Source organism: Cricetulus griseus, chromosome 2 (assembly GCF_003668045.3).
Source record: "Cricetulus griseus strain 17A/GY chromosome 2, alternate assembly CriGri-PICRH-1.0, whole genome shotgun sequence".
NCBI classification, from domain to species: domain Eukaryota; kingdom Metazoa; phylum Chordata; class Mammalia; order Rodentia; family Cricetidae; genus Cricetulus; species Cricetulus griseus.
Window position 1 is genome coordinate 41563197 of NC_048595.1, and position 23380 is coordinate 41586576.

At 42.8% G+C, this 23380-nt stretch overlaps 1 protein-coding gene and 1 non-coding gene across 3 annotated transcripts in view; both read left to right on the plus strand.

Annotated features, from left to right (window-relative positions):
* The first annotated feature begins 418 nt into the window (after positions 1-418).
* Positions 419-23380, plus strand: part of Zyg11b (zyg-11 family member B, cell cycle regulator) — a 61568-nt gene continuing 38606 nt past the window's right edge. The window contains exons 1-2 of one of the 2 annotated variants that reach the window (XM_027402417.2): positions 419-654; positions 16628-16793. In XM_027402417.2, coding sequence (XP_027258218.1) covers positions 625-654; positions 16628-16793 — 196 coding nt within the window. In that variant the 5' untranslated portion in view covers positions 419-624. Of the gene's footprint in view, positions 655-16166; positions 16190-16627; positions 16794-23380 lie in introns of those variants that run through there. The other variant, XM_035439725.1, reaches the window with a different exon arrangement.
* LOC113834318 lies at positions 11072-11178 on the plus strand. Its single transcript, XR_003482769.1, has one exon. It is a non-coding gene; the product is annotated as a U6 spliceosomal RNA (small nuclear RNA).

Here is a 23380-nt window from a genome sequence, read left to right on the forward strand (position 1 = left end):
CAGAGGTTAAGAATTCTGGCTGTTCTTTCAGAGGACCCGGGTACAATTCCCAGCTCACAACTGTCTGTGACTCCAGTTCCAGGGGATCTGACACCCTCACATCAATACACATTATATAAATTTATAAAAAAAAAAATGAGTGACGGCAAGCACTTCAGTTTCCTGGAGGTGGTAAGGTTTAAAGCTCCTCCAGTCAGAAAGGCTTGACCCGGTGTCAGAGGGAGTGGAGCCTTTAAGGACTCTCCCTATAAAAAGGGAGTCTAGGCTAGGACGGGGCGGAGTCTCTAGGGGGCGGGACCTTGTGGGGCGGGGCGCAGCAGCCACTGGGAGAGGGGCGGGACTTCTAAGGGGGCAGGGCGCAGTAGGCACGGGAGAGGGGCGGGACCTCGTGGGGGCGGGGCGCGGCGGGCACGGCGAGCGAGGCGGAGTCTGTGTTTCGGTCAGGCTGCGGCTGCGGCTGCGGCTGTGGTGCTGTAGTTCAGAAGAGCGAGGCCGAGGCCTGGGCCCTGCCCGGAGCCGCTGCCCGACCCGAGCCTCCTGGAGCCCCCGCGCCGGCAGATCTTAGGCTCGGGCTCGGGCTCGGGCTCGGGCTCGGCCCGCTGCCACACTCAGGACCGAGGCTGCATGCCGGAGGACCAGGCCCACGCAACCATGGTGAGCTAGCGCGGCCTGCCTATCCCCCACCCCAACCCCCGATGGCCCGAGGACGCCGGGCAGCCTAGCCTCCTCACCCTTCTTCCCGCACCCTCGGCCTCTGCCTCCTCTGGCTCGGCGTTCCCCATCCAGCAGGAGCGAATCCTTTTAGGGGGCATCCTTTAATCTCCCTCCTCTCCGGTGACACCCTTTTGTCCCTCCCCCCCGTGACTGCCTCCTTCGCGTTCTTCACCCCTCCAGCCCCCGTCCTTAACCTTTCCCTTTTCTCCTCAACCATTCTCCCTTTCTCTGTGATCGTTAGCCCCCCTTCCCTCCCTGTTTTTCGTTCCCGCATTTTGCCTACTTTCCCTCCTCGCCCCCCTTCCTCTCTTCACCATTTTATCTCCGCCGCCCCCTCTTCCCCTTGGTCCTAGACCATCTGCATTTCCTCTGCCCCTTGTCGGATGTCCTCGTCGCCGGCTTGCGCATCTGTCCCTATTTCCTTCTTCAAGCTTCAGGGGTCTAAGCAGGAACAATTTGAAGGCGATTGCTTCCCGGGAGCTGTTGGGCGGGCACGAACAGATTCGTAGCCTGCCTTTTTCCCTTTTCTGTTTTGGAGGGCGGAAGCGGGGAGATTGGAGGTATGGAAGAATAGTCTGGAAGCTTCACTACCTAGTGTCATTGCAAGAACCTGAGTGATAGTGTGTTACGTAGTACATATTGTGATCACTTGGCCTTTTGACAGAAATATCTAAAAAGGTTTTGAAATTTTTTGAGTGTGTTTTCATGTGGAGTTACACTTTGGGAGATTAAAAGCCTTTTTTTAATTTGCAAGCTTGACAATTATTGCTCAGAACAAACGATTTGTTTTTGTTGGTAGGCAGAGACCAAGGGCATGTGAGGTCTGAAAATCAGCTTGGCAGTCAGTCATATTGTGACAGGCTTCTGAATTCCTTCCTTCTAAAGGGTGCATTTGTTTTGCCCTTTCTGTCCTTTCTTAGAGGAACCTTTTCTTTGCAAATTTTCCTTGTGCTTCAAAATGGCTGTGACTACAGTCCATTTTTTAAGTGAGTTGAGTTACCTGTGTTTTTCGGTATGTATTGAAAACATTATTCCATCGTCTACAATAAGCTAAATTTTGATCTAAATTCTAGTCAAAGGAATAATACATTCTAGTCAAAAGAATTCAGGCTAATCATAGTTTCCTAGTTTCTATTTTCCTCCATCTGATTTTTAGGAAAGTAATTTACTGTCTGGCCATTTAACATATAAACACTTGACTCTGACTTTCATACATTGCCATTCTCCAGTGACTGCCTCCTTCACTTTTATTACTGTCATTGTGTGCTAATCTGTTCCTTCCCATGGAATGTAGATTCTGGAAACAACTGTGCCTTACTTAATTCCCTTTATTTCCAGTGCCCAGATCAGGTAGATACTTGAATGATTTGGTTTATGGTCTCATTTCCCCACCTGACAAATACAGTCTCACACTGAAATTTAAGGCACCTAGCATATTCTTCAGGGTGAGCCAAAACATCTTGCTTTTGTTGCAAAAAAGAATATAGTGGGATTAGTGTAGTGACAAACTAAAGAGCCATCTTGCTGGAGAAGATACTAGACTGTTAGACTTTTGGGAATGTGGGCCTTCAAAGGAGTCATTTGAGCTAGGCCTAAAGGAGGAATAGAATTTATTTTTTTTATTTTTTTAAGATTTTATTTATTATGTATACAACATTCTGCTTCCATGTATATCTGCACACCAGAAGAGGGCATCAGATCTCATAAGGGATGGTTGTGAGCCACCATGTGGTTGCTGGGAATTGAACTCAGGACCTTTGGAAGAGCAGTCGGTGCTCTTAACCTCTGAGCCATCTCTCCAGCCCCCAGGAATAGAATTTATATGCAATATTTTGGAAAAAAGAAGAAAGCTTCACTATAAATTTGAGTAGAAGGATGAATGAAATTTAAGATGTATTATGAAAGCTAGGTATGGTGGTAAATGCTTTTAGTTCTAGCACTTGGAAGGCCAGCTGGTCTACAGAGTGAGTTCCAGAACAGTAGGGACTATACAGAGAAACCCTGTCTCTGAAAAAAAGAAAAGAAAAGAAAGAAAGAAAGAAAAGGAAAAGAAAAAAGAGGAAATAAAAGATTTGTAGTGAAAGATTAGCTTTTTACCGCCGGGAAGAAATAGGATGCGTAGTAGGAAATGAGGTGGGAAAGGTACTGTCTTAGTCCATTTAAGTTGCTGTAACAAAATATCAGCGGGCAAACTTATAAACAACAAAATTTTAAGAGTTTTGGAGCATAGGATATCCAGGGACAAGCACCAACACATTCATTGTCTAAAAGGTGCTTTCTTTTTATTTTCTCTCTGTGTTAACGTATATATTATATGTACATGTGTGTGTCAGTGCTCATGTGCATGTATATGTATGTATGCATGTGTATGTGTGGAGGCCAGAGTTTTTTCTTCTAGTTAAAATTTCTTTTAAAGTTTTTAAATGTGAATGAGTGTTTTCCTTGTGTGTGAAATGTACTGCTTCTGTGCCTGGTGCCTGTGGAGGTCAGAAAAGGGTGTCAAATCCCCTGAAGTGGAATATTACATGGTTGTAAGCATGAATTGAACCCTGGTTCTTTAAAAGAGCAAGAAGTGCTCTTAACTATGAGTTATCTCCCAAATCCCGGTATTTATTTAGTTTTTTTGAGACAGAATCCCTTCCTGAACCTGAAGTTTGCTCATTTGGCTGGGCTGGTAGGCCAGTGAGCTTCAGAGATCCCAGCACCAGGTTATAGGCACACATTGCCATGCCCAGCTTTTATGTGGGTGCTGTGGATCTGAATTCCGGGCCTCATGCTTTCCAGAAAAACATTTATATGACTATCATCTCCCAGCCCCTTCTTTTACAGCTCCCCTACAGCAAAGCCTCAGTGTAGCCCAGGCTGGTTTAAAACTCGCTATGTAGTAGAGGATGATCTTGAATTCCTGAACCACCTGCCTCAGCCTCCCTAGTGCTGAGATTTTAGGTGTGTACCACAATACGTGGTTTATGTTGAGCTGTGTTTTGAACCCAGACCCTTGTGCATGCCAGGTAAGGACTCTGTCATCTGAGCTATATTCTGAGTCCTATCCCCTTCCCCATCACCTTTTTTATTATATTTTATTTATTGTATTTTTTCAAGACAGTTTTGCTGTATAACCCTAGCTGTCTTGAAAGTAGCTCTGTGGACAAAGCTAGCCTCGAACTTAGAGATCCGCCTACCTCTGCCTGCCAAGTGCTGGGATTAAAGACACCACCATGCCCAGTGTCTAGTGGGAGTTTTTGCCCTGGTTCATAGATGCATGTTTTCTCTGTATCTGTATGTGGTGGATAAGCAAGGCTACTCCATGGGGCTTCTTTTATATACTGGCACTAGTCTTATTCGGACTAGCTGATCTAATCACTTTCCAAAGGTCCTACCTGCTTAGGCTAGAATAGGCATTCACCTATGAATTTGGGGGAAACACATTCAGACCACAGCAGATAATTGAGCATTATTGTGTTTTAAACTTCAGCTAACTTGTTGTTCTTGCTTGTTAAAATATGTATGCACAGTAAGAGTGTATGGGAGGGGTGAAGAGGGAAAATACTGGCCTGTTGTGAGCTGGAAATTACTAGTAGGGGCTACTCTTTTGTTTTTGTTTTTCTTGCACAGTACATTTAACATATACTTAGTAAATAAATGATTATTATAATGCTTTGTAATATAGATATTTCAAATGTTATGGTACATTTTTGATACTTCATATTTAAGGCAGAGGTTCTCAGTTTATGTGAATCAGGAAGGGTTTGCTGGCCTTCCTACCTCCAGAGTTTGATTCATTAAGTTTGGAGTTGAGTCTGAGAGTTGTGTTTCTTACAAGAACTCTTGTAATGCTGGTACTTCAGACCTAAGATACAGCCCTGACCTTTCATTCATCTAATAGTGTTTTTGCCATTTGACTCTGTTTGTGTTGGGAGTATCATGTTTGTGAAACAGGTGTGGTCTCTACCTTTTTATATCTTTGAGAATGTGAAGGGTTTTAGCATTCTTAAAATGTGCTAAGACAGACATGGTGGCATCATGGAATATGATAGTCAGTGTGGCTTTGGAAAGGATCCTTCTTCCAAGTGGAGACTTGAAGAATTAAATTATAAGAGTTCTGTTGTGGACAGGCTAACGTAATGAGAAGGAACCACATGTGTAGTGGACTTGCAGTCAAAGAGATTCAGGGAAACCCTGATTGTCCTGCCTGCTCCTCAAATGACAACAAACAAAATAGCAGCAAAAAACCCCTAGGTCACACCCATCTCTGTTATGCAGCTCTTTCATAGGATATATCTCAATTGCTATATTTTTATATTTCTGTTATTGTTGATTATTAGAGTCTGCCTCATCTTCAGAGTATAAAACGTTGATGCCGAGATGTTTTTTGGCCAGCTGCTAAGAACTGGGCAATATTGTATAGGCACTTTGGTTACAGTGGTTTAAATAAACAAACAAACAAATAAATAAATAAATAAATAAAGCTGGGCATAGTAGCATAATCCCAGCACTTGGGAAGCAGAGAGAGGCAGGAGGATCTCTTCGAAATTAACGCCAGCCTCATCTACATAAGGAGTTTTTTTTTTTTTTTTTTTTTGGTTTTTTGAGACAGGGTTTCTCTGTGTAGCTTTGGAGCCTATCCTGGCACTCACTCTGGAGACCAGGCTGGCCTCGAACTCACAGAGATCTGCCTGCCTCTGCCTCCCGAGTGCTGGGATTAAAGGCATGCGCCACCAACGCCCGGCTACATAAGGAATTTTTTGTTTTGTTTTGTTGGTTTTGTTGTTGTTGTTGTTGTTTTCTGAGACAAGGTTTCTCTGTATTGTTTTGGAGGCTGTCCTGGAACTTGCTCTGCAGACCAGGCTGGTCTCGAACTCATAGAGATCTGCCTGCCTCTGCCTCCCAAGTGCTGGGATTCAAGGCATGTGCCACCAACATTCTGCTACATAAGGGGTTTTAGGACAGTTAGGACTATAAAGATTCGGTCTCAAAAACAAAATCCACATGAGGGAATACTGGTTCAGAGCGCTTGATGTTCTTCCAAGGGACCCAGGTTCAATGTTCAGCACCAACATTGGGTGGCTCACAACTATCTGTAACCCCAGCTCTGAGGAATTTGATATCTCCGGTCTCCACAGACACCAGCATTTATATGCACATACCCAAACTGACATACATTAATTAGAAATAAAAGTTAATCTTAAAAAAAAAAGTGGTGCAAGTGGAATAGGGAATATTGGGAGAAGGAGAGATGGGGACAGGGAGGTGGAGAGAGTGGAGTGAGGGACAAACAAAACTAAAAGTATGACAGTGCTGTAAAGGGTACCCAGAAGAAATTGCTTAGTGGTTTAAAGTGCTTTTGATGCTCCTCCAGAGGACTTCAGTTTGGTTCTCAGTGCCCACATCTTATGGCTCACAATCTCCTCTAACTCTAGCTCCAGAGGATGTGATGTCCTCTTCTGGCCTCTGGCTGCTTCAGGCACCTGCACTCGTATCCACATAGTCACACATGGACACACATAATTAAAAATATATTAGAACAACAATATAACGGCTTGAATGTGAAGTGTCTTCCATATGCTCCTGTGTCTAAGTTAACTTCCATATGGTCTTCCTGTTGCAGGTTGTGGAACCTGTAAGAGGTAGTGCCCACCTGGGGGATGTGTTGCCACAGGACAGACATTTTGAGTTAAAGCTGGGTCTGGATTAGGCCTTAGCCCTTTGATGTCCAACTGCTGGTGGGATGTAACCAACTGCCTCACTTTCACTGACATGCCTTTCCCACCATGGTGGAACATGCATATTCCTTGAACTGTGAACCTAAGTAAATCCTTTCCTTTAGTTGTTTTTGTCAGGTATGTTGAGAAAAGTCAGGAATACAGAAAATGCTGAAAGTAAAGAGTGTAGATAGAGGCATGAGGATCAGGATACAATTGTTGTGCTCTTTCTTTCTTAAACCCAGCTAGCTCTGGTTACTTGTGTTACAAGATCCACCCAAGATTTGGCTCATCATTACTCTGTCCTGGAAGGGGAGAGGCTCATGAGGTCCTGTTCTTCTCTTACATGAAAATAGAAGGGGGGCTAGTTAGGAGGAGGAAAGGGATCAGTAATATGGGTGCGGGGGCTTAGGGAGGTGCATGCTTAGTCTCAGGTGACAACAGGAGGATCAGTAGTTCAGAGTTACCTTGGTGATTTTGAGGTCAGCCTATGCTACAGGAGACCCTCTCTCAAAAAGCAAAACAAAATAACAAAAGTCACTAAAGGTAGCATGAAGGCTAGGCAGGGAGTGTTCTAGAACCTGTGACTTTAGCATTGAAGGTTTGGTAGATTAGACAGCACAAACCTGTGATCAGACTGAGAGACTTTGAGTCATATTAAGAACCCTTAGTATCTTGAAAAGCTTATGATTTGCTACTTTTTGATATGGGCTCTTGCTATATTGTCCAGGTTGGACTTGAACTGGTGGATTCAGGTGATCCTCTGCCTTACCCTCCCAAGTGCTAGGAATAGAGGTATAGGCCTCTGTACCCAGGTGGAAAGACTTTATGTGAAGTAGTGTTATATTTGAGATGGAGGATGGCCCTTCTTTGTTGTTTTGTTTTGTTTTTTTCGAGACAGGGTTTCTCTGTGTAGCTTTGGAGCCTATCCTGGAACTCACTCTGTAGACCAGGCTGGCCTCGAACTCACAGAGATCTGCTTGCCTCTGCCTCCCAAGTACTGATATTACAGCCCTGCGCCACCAACACACTGAGAGGATGGCCCTCCTCCTCCTCCTCCTCCTTCTTTTTAAAGATTTATTTATTTTTTATGTATACAACATTCTGCCCCCATATATGCCTGCACACCAGAGGAGGGCACCAGATCTCATTACAGACAGCTGTGAGCCACTATGTGGTTACTGGGAATTGAACTCAGGACCTCTGGAAGAGCAATCCGTGTTCTTAACCGCCGAGCCATCTCTCCAGCCCCAAGGAGGATGGCCCTTCTTAACTGAATTATGAAACATGTTCTGGAATGGGGACAGCTTTTGTTCAGTACAGTTAGTAGGTATATAAACTCTCACAATCATCATGTTGTAATAGTAGCAATTCCCTGGAAATCATTTATTTTAAAATCATTGTTCTGTTATTTAGCTGTGTGTTGAGAGTGTGTGGAGGTCAAATGACAACTATGGCAGTCCTTTCCTTCCACCATTGGGACCTGGGGATTGAGCTCAGTTTGTACATTTTCAGAAAATCCCTTTGCTCACTGAGCTACACTACCAGCCCAGTAGTATAGTATGGTTTAAATAGGAGGAAAGAGTATAAGAAAACAAACTGTAAGGATCTGGCATGCTGCTTCCAGTGCATTTTCTATAGTGACCTCACTGTGAAGTTGGGGGAAGGGCATTTTGATGATAGTGTTGGAATTTTGCTTACTGATTCTCAGTTTCATATAAATTGCCATTAGGAACTTATGAGATTATTAAAAACAGTACACACACCTGTAATCTCAATATATGGGAGGTACAAGAGGATCTTTTTGAGGCCAGCCTGGGCTACATAGGGATCCCCATGTCAAAACAAACAAACAAAGGATTTGAAGTGCAGTTCAGAGCACTTGCTTACCATGAACAAGGCACAGGGTTAGATTCCGTAGGACCACAAAACAACAAAAGATACATTTACTAAAATCCTTTATTCGTTAAACAAAGTCCTTGCAAAAGCTACATATTAGCATTCCCTGAGTTTATTAAATGTTTGGTTGTTTTTAAAGTTTTTTTTTTTTGCCAAGAGAACAAGACTTTATTGATCTTTAATGTGCAAAATCAAAATTGGCAACTGAACAATAGGATAAAAAAGGACTTTAATTAAACATTAGGATTAAAAGTTGACCCTGAAGAAGGGGTGGGGGAAGGAGAACAAGAAGACTGAGATGATCCCAACTAAGAATCCAGGCAGTGGTGGAGAGGATGCCTTTGATGCCCTTCCCCTGTAATGAGATTGATGTCTACCTTGGTTACTATTCCTAGAATGTTACAATAAATCTTTCCGCCATGCCAAGCCCTACCGCCACGTGTGCACTTTATGCCAGCCACCCTCCCAAGTTAGGGCCCATATTAATACACAGAAACTTGTATTAGGTTCAAATGCTGCTTGGCCAATGACTTGGATTCTCATCTGTTAGCTCAGTCTTTTTTTTTTTTTTTTAGATTTTATTTATTTATTATGTATACAACATTCTGCTTCTATGTGTATCTGCACATCAGAAGAGGGCACCAGATCTCATAAAGGATGGTTGTGAGCCAGCATGTGGTTGCTGGGAATTGAACTCAGGACCTCTGGAAGAGCAGTCAGTGCTCTTAACCTCTGAGCCATCTCTCCAGCCCCTCTGTTAGCTCAGTCTTAATTATCATAAATCTATATATTTTATAAGACTTATCTTATAGAGGATGCCTTTTGATGGTGCCCTCTCTTGCCGGTGGCTCATATGGAGCTGCTGGAGGAGGCGCCGAGGGAAAAGGGGGCACTTCCTGTTTCTCCTTGCTTAAATATGAGTCTCCTTGCTATGTCACTTCCTGCCTGGATCACCACTTATCTACTACATTTCCCAGAATTCTCTTTTACTCCTAGTCCCGTCTAACTTGCTGTCTCATTGGCCAAACAGAACTTTATTTAACAATTAATAAGATAAACATACACCGAAGTATTTTCCCCATCACTAGAGCCTTCATCTAGTAGCTGTTCAAAGCAGAAACAGGTACCCACACCTAAGCACTGAACCATATTTCTGGAATCCAGTTGTGGAGAGGGAGGAGGGATGAGCAAAGGAGCCAAGACTGTGCTAGAGAAACCGGCAGAAACAGTTGACCTGACCTACTGAGAGCATGGAGACCCTAGTCATAAAGCTGGGGAAACAGCATTGGACTGACCCAAGCCCTCTGAATGTGGGTGCCAGCTAGGAGGCCAAGGCAGTCTATGGGACCTCTAACAGTGCAGCCAATGTTTATTCGTAGAGCACAAATGGACTTTGAGAGTCCATTCCCTGTGGAGGGATACTACTACAGCCCAGATACAGCAAGGAGGGCCTAGGCTCTCCCACAAATGATATGATGGACTTTGAAGGTCCCCTGTGGAGGGCCTCACTCTCCCTGGGGTGGAGTTGGGGGGTGGGTTGGGGGGGTTAGTGGGAGGATGGGAGTGTGAGAGAATGGGAGGTATGTAAATATGAGTAGTAATTAAAGAATTTAAATAAAAAGTTAACCCAGGGGATTTGGGAGGTCGGTCAGTCTAACAGTACCCTGGTTCAATTCTCAGCCCCCACATGCAGAAGATGAGATTCTGGATTCTGCAAGGTCATGCTGCAGACACCATGCACTAACAACTCAAATGTTTAACTCTGAGACTGCCTAGGACCAGGTCTCAGGTGTTGTCACTCAAAACCCAAGAAGCCTGTAGTTCCCACTGTAGCTGGAACTGGCATTAACTCTCCCCACCTAATGTCTGGACAGTGAGTGAACACTCGGGTCTAGAAAAGAACTGAAGATTTCAGGGACAGGGGTCTGGGATTGGTGCTCCCAGGGTTTAAAGAATTTTTTAGCTTAATGAATAAAGGATTTTAGTAAATGATGGTCATGGTGGCACACACCTTTAATCCTGGCACTTGGGAGGTGGAGGCAGGGGGATCTCTGTGAGTTCAAGGCCATCCTGGTCTACAGAGCCAGTGCCAGGTCAGGCTCCAAAACAATACAGAGAAACCCTGTCTTGAAAAACAAAAAACAAAAAAACAAAACAAAACAAAATTTTAGCAAATTACAGGTAATTACTGTAAAAGAGTTTAAAATTTTCATAAACTAACTGGTGGCCAGAGAGATGGCTCAGAGGTTAAGAGCAGTGGCTACTCTTCCAAAGGTCGTAAGTTCAGTTCCCTGCAACTACATGGTGGCTCACAACCATCCATAGTGAGATCTGGTGCCCTCTTCTGGCCTGCAGGCATACATGCAGGCAGAACACTGTATACATAATAAATCTTTTTTTGTTTTTTATTTTTGAAACAGGGTTTCTCTGTAGCTTTGGATGTTGCCCTGGAACTCTATGTAGACCAGGCTGGCCTTGAACTCACAGAGATTCACCTGCCTCTGCTTCCGGGGTGCTGGGATTAAAGGTGTGCGCCACCATGCCTGGCCGACTAAATCTTAAAAAAAATGCAGCCGGGCATTGGTGGCACAGGCCTTTAATCCTCCTGGATCTCTGTGAGTTCGAGGCCAGCCTGGTCTCCAGAGTGAGTGCCAGGATAGGCTCCAAAGCTACACAGAGAAACCCTGTCTCGGAAAAACAAAAAAACCAAAAACCAAAAACCAAACCAAAACAAAACTTCTTCATAAGCATCCTTCGTGCTCCATTCGGCAGCACATATACTAAAATTGGAATGATACAGAGAAGATTAGCATGGCCCCTGCGCAAGGATGACATGCAAATTTGTGAAGCGTTCCATAAGAAGAGAAAAAAAAAGGAAAAAAATGCATTAACCAACTTTTCATACCAAGACTCTTATTTCACTGGTGTTCGTATTTACTAATAACTTAAGGGTCTAGGTTGGTTGGCTGGATTTTTGCAATGCTGAGGATCAAACCCAGGGCTTGTGCATGCTAGGCGAATGCTTTACCACTGAGTTCTATCTTCAGCTCAAATACACTACAGCATTTTATTTTATTTTCAGTGCTTGGAATTGAATCCAGGGCCTTCTGCATGCTAGGGATATGCCCTACCATGGTGCTACATAGACAGCCTTTGGTTTTTTTGAGACTTACACTCACTATGTAGCCTTAGATGGCTTTGAACCAGCTGTGTTGCCCAGGGTGGCATTGAATTTCGAATCCTTCTGTCTAGCCTTGCCATTGCTAGGATTACTTACAGGTGTGTACCATCATGCATAGCTTACTTTAATATTTTAGTTTAATTTAATTTTAGTTTAATATTAATGTTTTGCCCGCATGCATGTGCGTATGAGGGTGTTGGATTCCCAGAATTGGAGTTACAAATGTGTGAACTGCCGTGTGGATGCTGGGAATCAAACCCAGATCCCTTGGAAGAGCAGCCAGTGCTGTTAATTACAGAGCCATCTCTCCAGCCTTAATATCTGTGTTTTTGAGGATGATAGCACCTGTGTCCTTGAGACTACTTTATTGACTTCTTCATTTGTAAGATGTCAGAAAGGGTAGAGTGGAGGATTTGATTATATCTGGTCTCAGATGGCTTAATCCTAGAAGTCTGACCCGGTGAAATTATTGGTAGAAAATGATGGGAGGGCTGTAGCTCAGTGACACTGTACTTGTACAATCCTGGCACTGCAACAGAAACAAAAATCCACAAACTAAGAGGTGCTTTCTCGTGAAGTATGGTGGTAGGAAGTCAAAATGGGCAAGGTGTGCTTCGGTTGACGCTTGCTGCCTTTTAGTTCCATTCTTTTATTTCAGTTCTAACCTTGTGATTTAATGTCTCTGAGTATGTCCTCTCTTTCTCTAGGTCTTAAAGTACACCTAACAGTAAATTTGTGCTCTATGACTCACTGTTTAATACATGTTTGTTGCTGTGATGTAGTTGGTGTTATTTTAGGCTTATGACTATCAGTGAACAAGACATTTTTTTTCCTGGTGGAACTTACATTCTATAATAAGCACTGACTCAGCAGTTAGTACATGCTGGGCACTACTTCAAGAGTTCTGCATTTAGAGTGTAGTTATTTCTGACAACAGTCCCATGAGGTAGGTACTGTTACCTGCATTTTTTTAGATCATGGACTGAATTACAGGAAGACTAAGTCCTTTACCTAATAAGTTTACATAGTTTTGTAAATGGCATTTTAATCCAGACAACTGGAGTCCCAAGTCCAAGTATTACTCAGTCCTACAAAAAGATGTTAATAAAAAAGGCATTTCACAGCCAAGTGTAATACTACCTATAATCTCAGGGCCTCCAGAAACTGAAGTAGTTTGATACCAACTTGAGCTGCATAGACTTCCAGGCTTTTTTTTTTTTTTTTTTTGTAAGTTAAATGGAGAGATTTTTTTTTAAGGCTGGAGAGATGGCACAGAGGGGATAAGAGTGTTTGCTGCTCTTCTAGAAGACCTGAGTTCAATCCCCAATACTCTCATCAGGCAGCTGACAATCACCTAGAATTTCAGCTCCCAATATCTTCTGGCTTCCTCAGGCATCCATGAACTTGTGACATGTTCACATAGATACACACATGTCAATGAAAATAAAATAAATCCTTAAAATAAAAAATGGGGTTGAGAGATGGTTCAGTGGTTAAGAGCACTGGCTGCTCTTCTGGGGGCCCAGGTTTAATTCTCAGCATCCACATGGCAACTCACATCTGTCTGTAATTCCAGTTTCAGAACTTCTGACATTCTCACACAGACATACATGTAGCCAAACACACACACACACACACACACACACAACACACACACACACACACACACAGAGAGAGAGAGAGAGAGAGAGAGAGAGAGAGAGAGAGAGAGAGATTGTGTGCACATGAGTGGTCAGGTTAAAAGCTCTTACTCCTCTTGGAGGAGGTCAACAGTTTGGTTTCTAGCACCCATGTCAGCAGACAGATCACAACCCCCTATAACACCAGCTCCAGGGAATCTGATACCCTTCTGGTCTCTTTGGGACACACACTCCAAATAAATGAACAAGTAAATAAATAAAAAAAACTTGAAAGATGAAATCTTAGGGCTACAGAGGTGGCTCAGCAGTTAAGCACTGGCTGCTGCTGCATAAGATGAAGGATCAGTTCCTAGTACCCACATGATGGCCCACAACTTCTAGGAGATCCAGTGCCCTCTTCTGACCTCTGTGGACATGAGGCATACATGTCATGCATATATATACATGTAGACAAAACACAAATAAAAACAAATTTTAAAAACCCTGAAACTGTCAAGAAAATTAATCTAGGTATGGTGGCACACGCCTTTAATCCCAGCACTTGGGAGGTAGAGGCAGGCAGAGAGCTCTGTGAGTTAGAGGCCAGCCTGGTCTACAAAGTTAGAATTAGCTTTGTAGCCAGGGCTGTTACACAGAGAAACCCTGTCTCAAAAAAACAAAAAACAAAAACAAAGTATAATAATAAATCATCCTTTTTTTTTGTTTTTCGAGACAGGGTTTCTCTGTGGCTTTAGAGGCTGTCCTGGAACTAGCTCTTGTAGACCAGGATGGTCTCGAACTCACAGAGATCCGCCTGCCTCTGCCTCCCGAGTGCTGGGATTAAAAGCGTGTGCCACCAATGCCCGGCAATAATAAATAATCTTAAAATGATTTTTTTGCATTTATTTATTTAGTTGGAAGGAGTGAGGAGTGCCATAGTGATATTGTGGAGGACACAGAGCAACATGGCCGGGGGCAGCTCTCTACCACATGGTTTTCAGGGATCAAACTCAGGTTATTAGGCTTGGTGGCAAACACCTTTACCTGCTGAGCCGTTCACTGGCCCCCTAGGCCAGCTTTAAGCAATACAGTGAGACCCCTGTCTCTAAAATAAAATGAAAATAATAAATCAGTAATTTCTATCATAAAGTTGTTATAATCTTGTAAATTACCTGATTTTCTTACCCAATCTTTAGAAAATAAACAACTGCTGTAGCTTAGTGATAGTTTACTTAGCCTAAAAAAGCCCTGGGCTTGATCCCTAGCATTACAAACAACAATAATAACAAAATTAAGCCAGGCAGGATACCAAAGTATCAGGATTGTTAGTTTTCAGGAGGCTGAGGCAGAAGGATGCCATGAATTAAGGACAACTTGAACTTCAGAGTGAGACCCTATTTCTAACAAAACAAAGACTGTCAAAGTAGCTTAGTGTATAAAGGCACAAAGCCTGATTTGCGTTCAGTCCTTGGGACCCGTGTGCAGAAAGAGAGCCAACTCTTAGGATTAGAAAAGGGTCATTGGAGGAAGTGTGTCACTTGAGGGTGGACTTGAGACTTCAAAAGCCAGGCCTAGAGTGAGTGAGTCTCTCTCTCTCTCTCTCTCTCTCTCTCTCTCTCTCTCCCCTCTCCCCCTCCCCCCTATGGATCAGGATGTAGAATCCTCAGCTCCTTCTCCAGCACCCTGACTGCCTGTGTGCCGCCATGCTTCTTACCATGATGGTAATGGACTAAACCTCTGAAACTGTAAGCAAGACCCAATTAAATGCTTTCTTTTATAAGATTTGCCTTGGTCTTGGTGTCTCTTCACAGCAATAGGACAGTGACTAAGACAGGTGTCCTGACCTCTGTGTGTGTACTTTGCATGTGCTCCCACATACACATATACATGCCTACATGGGTGCATGCATACACATACACAATAATTAAATAAAAATGTAATAAAATGACTTTGGAGGGGGATGTTGTGAGGAGGGGGGTTTCTCTATGTAGCTGTAGTTGTACTGGAACTCTCTCTGTAGACCAGGCTGCCCTCAGCGATTGTCTCCTTCTGCCTCCCAAGTGCTAGGATTAAAGGTGTGCACCACCACTGCCCAGCCTATACAGGTACTTACAAGCAAAACAAATCTTTCAGGTGTACAGGAAAAGGGGAACCATTATTGTCTTTTGATGAACTTGTCAACCTTAGGAACCTTTCAAATAGTAGACAACATCTTGAACTTCATTCATAAGAATCAGAACTGAGACCACTACATAAAGGCAGAAACTAAAAAACACACTCCTGGTGAAAGGGAAGACTATAAAAATACTTGGCCAGGCAGTGGTGTTGCACACCTTTAATCCCAGCACTCGGGAGGCAGAGGTAGGCAGATCTCTGTGAGTTTGAGACCAGCCTGGTCTACAAAGAGCTAGTTCCAGGACAGGCTCCAAAGCTACACTGGGAAACCCTGTCTCCAAAAAAACAAAAAAAAAAACCAAAAAGCAAGCAAACAAAAAAACCTTATTTGATGGAATAGGGATATGTGATGTTTAATTTAATTGTCAACTTGACACAATCTAAAATCATTGGGAAGAATTTCAGTGACAGATTGTCACATCAGGTTGGCCTGTAGGCTTGTCTTTGGGGGACTGTCTTGGTTGCCTTGATAGATGTGGGAAGATTTAGCCTGAAAGTGGGTGGCACAGTTGTCTGGCTTTGGGTCCTGGGATGCGTAAGAGTAAAGAAGGGTAATTGAACACCAAATGTGTGTGACTCCTGTCTCTGCTCTTGATTGTAGTTGTGATGTGAGCAGTTGTTCTAAGTTCCTGACACCTGGATTGACCTTGTGCTGAAATCTGAAACTGTGAGCTAAGATAAACCTTTCCCACTTCTGTTGAGGTTCTGTCCATTCATATAACTCTGGTTTGTGTGTCAAGTGGACATAAGACTGGCCAACACAGGAGGATTCAGATATGAAAGTCAACAGTTTAAGAATTTTGTCTTTGTGGATGAGCACAGTGGCGTTCATCTTTAGTCTTAGTACTCCAGAGGTAGAAGCAGCCTGGTCTACATATTGAGTTCCAGTTCAGCCAGAGGTGGGTACACAGGGAGACCCTGTCTCAAAAGAAAAAAAGAATGCTGTCTTTTGGAGAACCCATAAATACCTGATTAGGGTATCACAGTGATGACTTAGGGAAACTGATCTGTTCTTCCTCTGAGGCCTTCCCTATTTGCTTCTGACTGGTTAGAACCTGCTGTGTGTTTGCACATACCCAGTGTATCCTCCCTTGTAATACTTACGGGGCTGTATAGAGATTGGTTTCAGGACTTGTGTTCTCTTGCTTCTGAAATGGACGTTAGAGATTGTATCCCACTGCCTAACATGGTATCTATTGCTGTCACAGTGTTCATTCTCTGTCTCATAGGTAATAAATACTTATTGAATGAGTAAATAAGTTTTATTCTCCACTTTTCTAGAAACTAATTGTTCATTTTTGTGTGTGTTCCCTTTATGTTCCTTCCTGTGTTCCAAGGAGGAAGCATCTCCCTATTCCTTACTTGACATCTGCTTGAGTTTCCTGACCACCAACCTTGAGAAGTTCTGTTCAGCAAGACAAGATGGAACACTATGTCTGCAGGAACCTGGAGTATTTCCACAGGAGGTGGCTGATCGACTGCTTCAGACCATGGCATTTCATGGTAAATGATGAAAGATGGGAGAGACAAATTGTGTGCTACTATGGCTCATTTAATTATTTTCTTAGAACTAGTAGAAAAAGTCAGATGAACTTGATTCTAGGAAAAGGAACTCAGTTATTTTTACCTGATTTGCCTCAGATTTACTGATTTTTTTCCCCCTTCCCAATCTAGGCAAGCCATTATTTTTCTTTTTTGATTTAAGAAGCAATTTAAAACACACACAGCTGGGTGTTGGTGGCGCACACATTGAATCCCAACACTCGGGAGGCAGAGGCAGGCAGACCTCTGTGAGTTCGAGGCCAGCCTGGTCTATAGAGCGAGTGTCAGGATAGGCTCCCAAACAATACAGAGAAACCCTGTCTTGAAAAACCAAAACAAAACAATCCCTCCCCCAACGAACATTTAGATTATTTATTTTATTTAGATGAGTGTTTCGCCTGTGTGTGTGTGCATTCATTCCCGGTGCATATGCAGATCAGACAAGAGTGTCAGGTCCCTTGGAACTGGAGTTAGGGATGGTTGTGAACCATTATGTGGATGCTAGAATCAAGACTCTTAATGTGAATGCTCTTGCTCACCAAGCCATCTCTCCAAGACCTAAAAAGTGATTATTATGTCACAAGGAACTTCTCCAACTACAGTATTTCTACATAAAAATCAACAGGTATAGAAATACCTTACATCTTCTCTTGACAGTGAGAGAATCAAATTATTATAGAAAAAACTGTGGGTTTCAAGACCTGCCTGATCTACAAGAGCTAGTTCCAGGACAGCCTCCAAAGCCACAGATATAACCCTGTCTGGGGGGGGGGGTGAGGGAAGGAAGGAAGGAACCATTATTAGCTCCAGGTTCAGTAAGAGACTCTGTCTCAAAGGAAGAAGACTTAAGAACAATAGAGGAGGACACTTGAAAACCTCCTCTGGCCTCTGCCCATACTTTCCCATCCCCACACATATTAAATGTGAAAAAAGAGAAATATATTGTTAGGTGTGTGTGCAGATTATGCACTCCAAAGAACAAGGACAATGGAGCTGTAATTGAGTTATTTAGTATAATTTAGAAAAGGAAATGTCTATGTTTGTTTTTACTGAATTGCCTAAGTGGAATCCTGGCACAGGACCTGGAATAACTATCAATAAGTAGTATATATATTAAAAGTAAATCACTCACAATGCTATGCAACAGTTTAAGAGATTATGCAATACTAGCATTTCTCAGTGATCATGTCAGCATGTTTAGTCTAAAAATTTGTTTTAGAAAGCCACCAACCGACTAGTATATAGTTTAAGATCTAGGTCCAACTTCATTCTTTTACACATGGGTATTCAGTTGTCCCTGTACACACAGAAAATTCTTCCCTCACAACTGTTTGGCTCTTATCAAAAACCACTAGACCATAGCTGTGAAGGTTTGCCTTTGAACTTCCCACCCTGCTGAATATATGAATAAATAAACAAACATAAAAGCTAGGTGTATTCACACATGCCTGTAATACCAACACTTGGGAGACTGGGGGCAAGAGAATCAGGAGTTCAAGGTCATCCTTAGCTACAGAGTGAGTTTGAGTTCAGTCTGCACTATGTGAAAACCTATCTCAAAAAAAAAAAAAGTTTCAGTTTTGTGTTATATTAGTTTCTTTTCTGTTGCTGAGATTTTAAAAATTTGTTTTTGGTTTTGGGGTTTTGGAGACAGGGTTTCTCTGTATAGGCCTGGCTGTCCTGGAACTTACTCTGTAGACCAGTCTGACCTTGATTTTAGAGATCTGCCTGCCTCCCCCAGCTCTGCTGTTACTGTACATAACTTGTGTGCCTGTTGCCTGCAGAGGCCAGAGGAGGATGTTGGGTTCCCTGAAACTGGACTTAGAGATAGTTGTGAACCACCATATGGGTCTTGGGTATTGAACCCAGGTCCTCTGCAAGAGCAAGTGCTCTTAATCCCCTGAGCCATCTCTCTAGCCCTAGCATACTTTTCTTTTTCCAGTTTGTGGTAGCTTGTCCACGTAACTTGGAAAAGATGTACACACAAAAAGAAAGATTCATTATGGCAAAACAAAAGTCACTGCCAAGAGAGACGGGACCACCTGATTGGGAGAGTACTGAAGAAACTTGGTTACTGTTTGGGGCTTTACTTTATGGAGTTTAGTGGAAGGTGGAGCTGGTTATAGGAGATGTTAGTGAGGGTGGTTCTCTGTTTTGATTGACAGACAGGTTTGGGTTGTACTTCCTTTTCTCTACATGTCCCTTACCATGATGCAAATGATTTTAATCGTATGTATGCCTGATTATGCCTGAGCAGAAGATAGTAAGTGGGGGAGTCTCCCTAAAATAACCCTGTAAGAATAAGTCTTTACCCTGTGCCATAAGAATTTTGAGTCTCTAAAGAAAGAAATTAAAGATACCAGAAAATGGAAAGATCTCCCATGCTCTTGGATAGGCAGGATCAACATAGTAAAAATGACAATCTTGCCAAAAGCAATCTACAGATTCAGTGCAATCCCCATCAAAATCCCAACACAATTCTTCACTGACCTTGAAAGAACAATTCTCAACTTTATATGGAGAAACAAAAGACCCAGGATAGCCAAAACAACCCTGTACAATAGAGGAACTTCTGGAGGCATCACCATCCCTGACTTCAAGCTCTATTACAGAGCTATAGTCCTGAAAGCAGCTTGGTATTGGCACAAAAATAGACAGATAGACCAATGGAATGGAGTTGAAAACCCTGATATTAACCTACACACCTACGAACACCTGATTTTTGACAAACAATCCAAATATATACGATGGAACAAAGAGATCATCTTCAACAAATGGTGCTGGCATAACTGGATGCAAACATGTAGACGACTACATATAGACCCAAGCCTTTCGCCCTGTACAAAACTAAAGTCAAAATGGATCAAAGACCTCAACATAAACCCAGACACACTGAACCTATTAGAAGATAAAGTGGGAAATACCCTTGAATTAATTGGTACAGGAGACCGCTTCCTGAGCATAGCACCAGTAGCACAGACACTGAGATCAACAATTAATAAATTGGGACCTCCTGAAACTGAGAAGCTTCTGTAAGGCAAAGGACATAGTCAGCAGGACAAAAACGACAGCTCACAGACTGGGAAAAGATATTCACCAACCCCACATCTGACAGAAGGCTGATCTCCAAAATATACAAAGAACTCAGGAAGCTATTCTCAAAAACACCAAACAATCCAATTAAAAAATGGGGTACAGAACTAAATAGACAATTCTCAATAGAGGAATCTAAAATGGCTGAAAGATGCATAAGAAAGTGCTCAACATCCTTAGCCATCAGGGAAACGCAGATCAAAACAACTCTGAGATACCATCTTACTCCTATTAGAATGGCTAAAATCAAAAACACCAATGACAGTTTGCTGGAGAGGATGTGGAGAAAGAGGAACACTCCTCCACTGCTGATGAGAGTGCCAGCTTGTACAGCTACTTTGGAAATTAGTATGGCGACTCTTTAAGAAAATGGGAATTAGTCTACCACAAGATCTAGCAATTCCACTCCTAGGCATATACCCAAAAGAAGCACATTCATACAACAAAGACATCTGTTCAACGATGTTCATAGCAGAACTAGCTGTAATAGCCAGAAATTGGAAGCAGCCTAGATGCCCCTCAACCGAAGAATGGATGGAGAAAATGTGGTACATTTACACAATGGAGTACTACTCAGCAGAAAAAAACAATGGAATCTTGAAATTTACAGGAAAATGGATGGAACTGGAAGAAACCATTCTGAGGGAGGTAACCCAATCACAAAAAGACAAACATGATATGTGTGAGGGAGGTAACCCAATCACAAAAAAACAAACATGATATGTACTCACTCATATGTGGATTTTAGACATAGAGTAAGGGATTACCATCCTACAATCCACACTGCCAGAGAAACTAGTAAACAAGGAAGACCCTAAAAGAGACAAACATTGTCCCCTGGAGAAGGGGAAAGGATCACCATCCCCTGATCAAATTGAGAACATGGGAAGAGAGGGGAGGAAGCTACGATAGTGAGAAGGGAAGAAAAGGAAGAATGCAGAGGTCATGAGGAAGCAGAAAATTTGAGTCAGGTGTAGAGTAGAAGAAAGGACATATGATAGGTAGGATTTTAGTTGGGGGGTGGGAGGGGAGGAAGGGAGGGAGAAAGGAACTGGGATTGTCATGTAATTCAATCTTGTTTGTAATTCACATATATAAAAAAGAAAAAAAAACAATAAGTCTTTACTCCAATGCTGTTCGAGCCCTGCCGCCACGTTAAGGTCCCAAGTAACACAGAGAGACTTATATTAGGTACAAATGCTGCTTGGCCAATGACTAGGATTTCTCATCTGCTAGCTCTCTCTGTCTGTCTGTCTGTCTTTCTTTCTTTCTTTCTTTCTTTCTTTCTTTCTTTCTTTCTTTCTCTCTTTCTCTCTTTCTCTCTTTCTCTCTTTCTCTCTTTCTTTCTCTCTTTCTTTCTATTTTTCAAGACAGGGTTTCTCTGTGTAGCTTTGGAGCCTATCCTGGCACTTGCTCTGGAGACCAGGCTGGCCTGGAACTTACAGGAGATCCACCCGCCTCTGCCTCCCGAGTGCTGGGATTAAAGGCATGCACCACCAGTGTCCGGCTAGCTCAGTCTTAATTATCATAAATCTATATATTTTATAAGACTTATCTTATTGAGGATGCCTTCTGCTGGCTGCCCTCTCTTGCCGGCAGATAACATGGCAACTCCAGAGCAGAGAGCAGGAGGAAGAGAGAAAGGGGACCACTTCTTCTTGTTCTTGCTTATATATGAGTCTGCCTGCTGTGCACTTCCTGCCTGGATCTCTACTACATTTTCCAGAATCCTCCTTGACACCTAGTCCCACCTAACTTGCTGCCTCATTGGCCAAACAGTACTTTATCATCCAATAAGACAAACACATACACAGAAGCACTTCCCCCATCAGAATCCTCAGAGTGCCCTGCAGTGGTAACACACACCTTTGATCCCAACATTCAGGAGGCAGAGGCAGGTGGATCCCTGTGACTTTGAGGCCAGCTTGGTCTACAGAGAGAGTTCCTGGACATCTGGAGCAGTTACAAAGAGAAACCCTGTCTTGAAAAAACAAAAAAAGAAACAATAACAACAACAAAAAAGTTCTCTCAGAGGACACAGTTTGTCCTGATAGTTATGTACCTACAACCTGTCTAGGCTGAATTGGCCCAGATACTGGATACATCTCACAACATGTTTGACTAGAAATAGGTGTTATCTGGGGATTGCTAAGAAGAGTAACTTGTTTTCATTGTTAAAGCAGGCTTATATGCAGATGAGTGCAGGTGTGTGTAGGGTTCCCAGGCTGCCAGCAGGTTGCAAGGTGCATTGTTAAGAAAGGGCTGTATTATTGCAACTCTAGGTGTCCAGAGTTGGTCCCTGTGCTCTCTTGACTCAGTTTTTGTTCAGTGTGACAACTTTCATGGAGGCTTTTAAATGTCTAACAATAATTAAACTTTGAACACACTGGGTAAGTATTCCATCACATAGCAACAGCTCTCAGACAAAAATGCCTTAGTTCTGATTTGATAATGACTATGTGGCAGCTTGAACAGCATTGTTAGTGTAGACTAGCTGATGTGACCATAAAAGTTCTTTTAAACCTGTAGTATTTATCTTGCCCCAAATGCTTGCAATCACCACTGTGCACAGAGTATATATTATAGGTATGGCTGTTACTTCTTTTTAGTAGGTATTGTTTGGTATATAATTTTTTTTTTAAATAAGTTTTTTGAGACAAGTTTCTCTGTATAGCCCTAGCTGTCCAGGAACTAGCTCTTGTAGACCAGGCTGGCCTTGAATTTACAAAGATCCACCTGCCTCTGCCTCCTGAGTACTGGGATTAAAGGTGTGCACTACCACTGCCTTGGTGCTCTGTAATGTTTTTGAGATATGGCTCCAAAGTGTCATATTCTTGTAATACTATTGTCTGATCATCCCCCCCCTTCCATGCAGGGTTTCTCTGTAGCCCTGGCTGTCCTAGAACTAGCTCAATAGATCAGGCTGGCCTTAAACTCAGAGATCTGTGCACTGTCCCCCCCCCCCATCCCCACCCCAAGTACTGGAATTAAAGGCATGCACCATCACTCAGCAGGATAGGTCATTTCTAAGAGGCTTCTACTTTGCTCTTTTTATTTGCATTTGTTGTATGATTTCTTGGTTTGTTTTTCCTTCTTTCTTAAGGAAAACACAACCTTTTTCTGGTGTGTGTGTGTGTGTGTGTGTTTGAGGGTTTGAGGTTTTAACTAAGTAGTGAATTCACAATGATCTTGCCTCAGTCTCTCTAGTGCTGGGATCACAAGTGTGTACTATAGTGCCCAGATGTTAAATCTTTTCAATAAGGTTTCAAGCACTGGCTACAAGTTTGAGGCTAGTCAGAGACACAGGGCGAGACTGGGCCTCAAAAACAAGAACAAAATATTGTGCTATGTTTTATTCTTGTGCTTTTTTGGAGGCCCTACACCCAGCTCCCAAATAAGTCACACACACAGGCTTTTATAAATGCCCAGTTTTAGCCTGACTTGTTTCTAGCCAG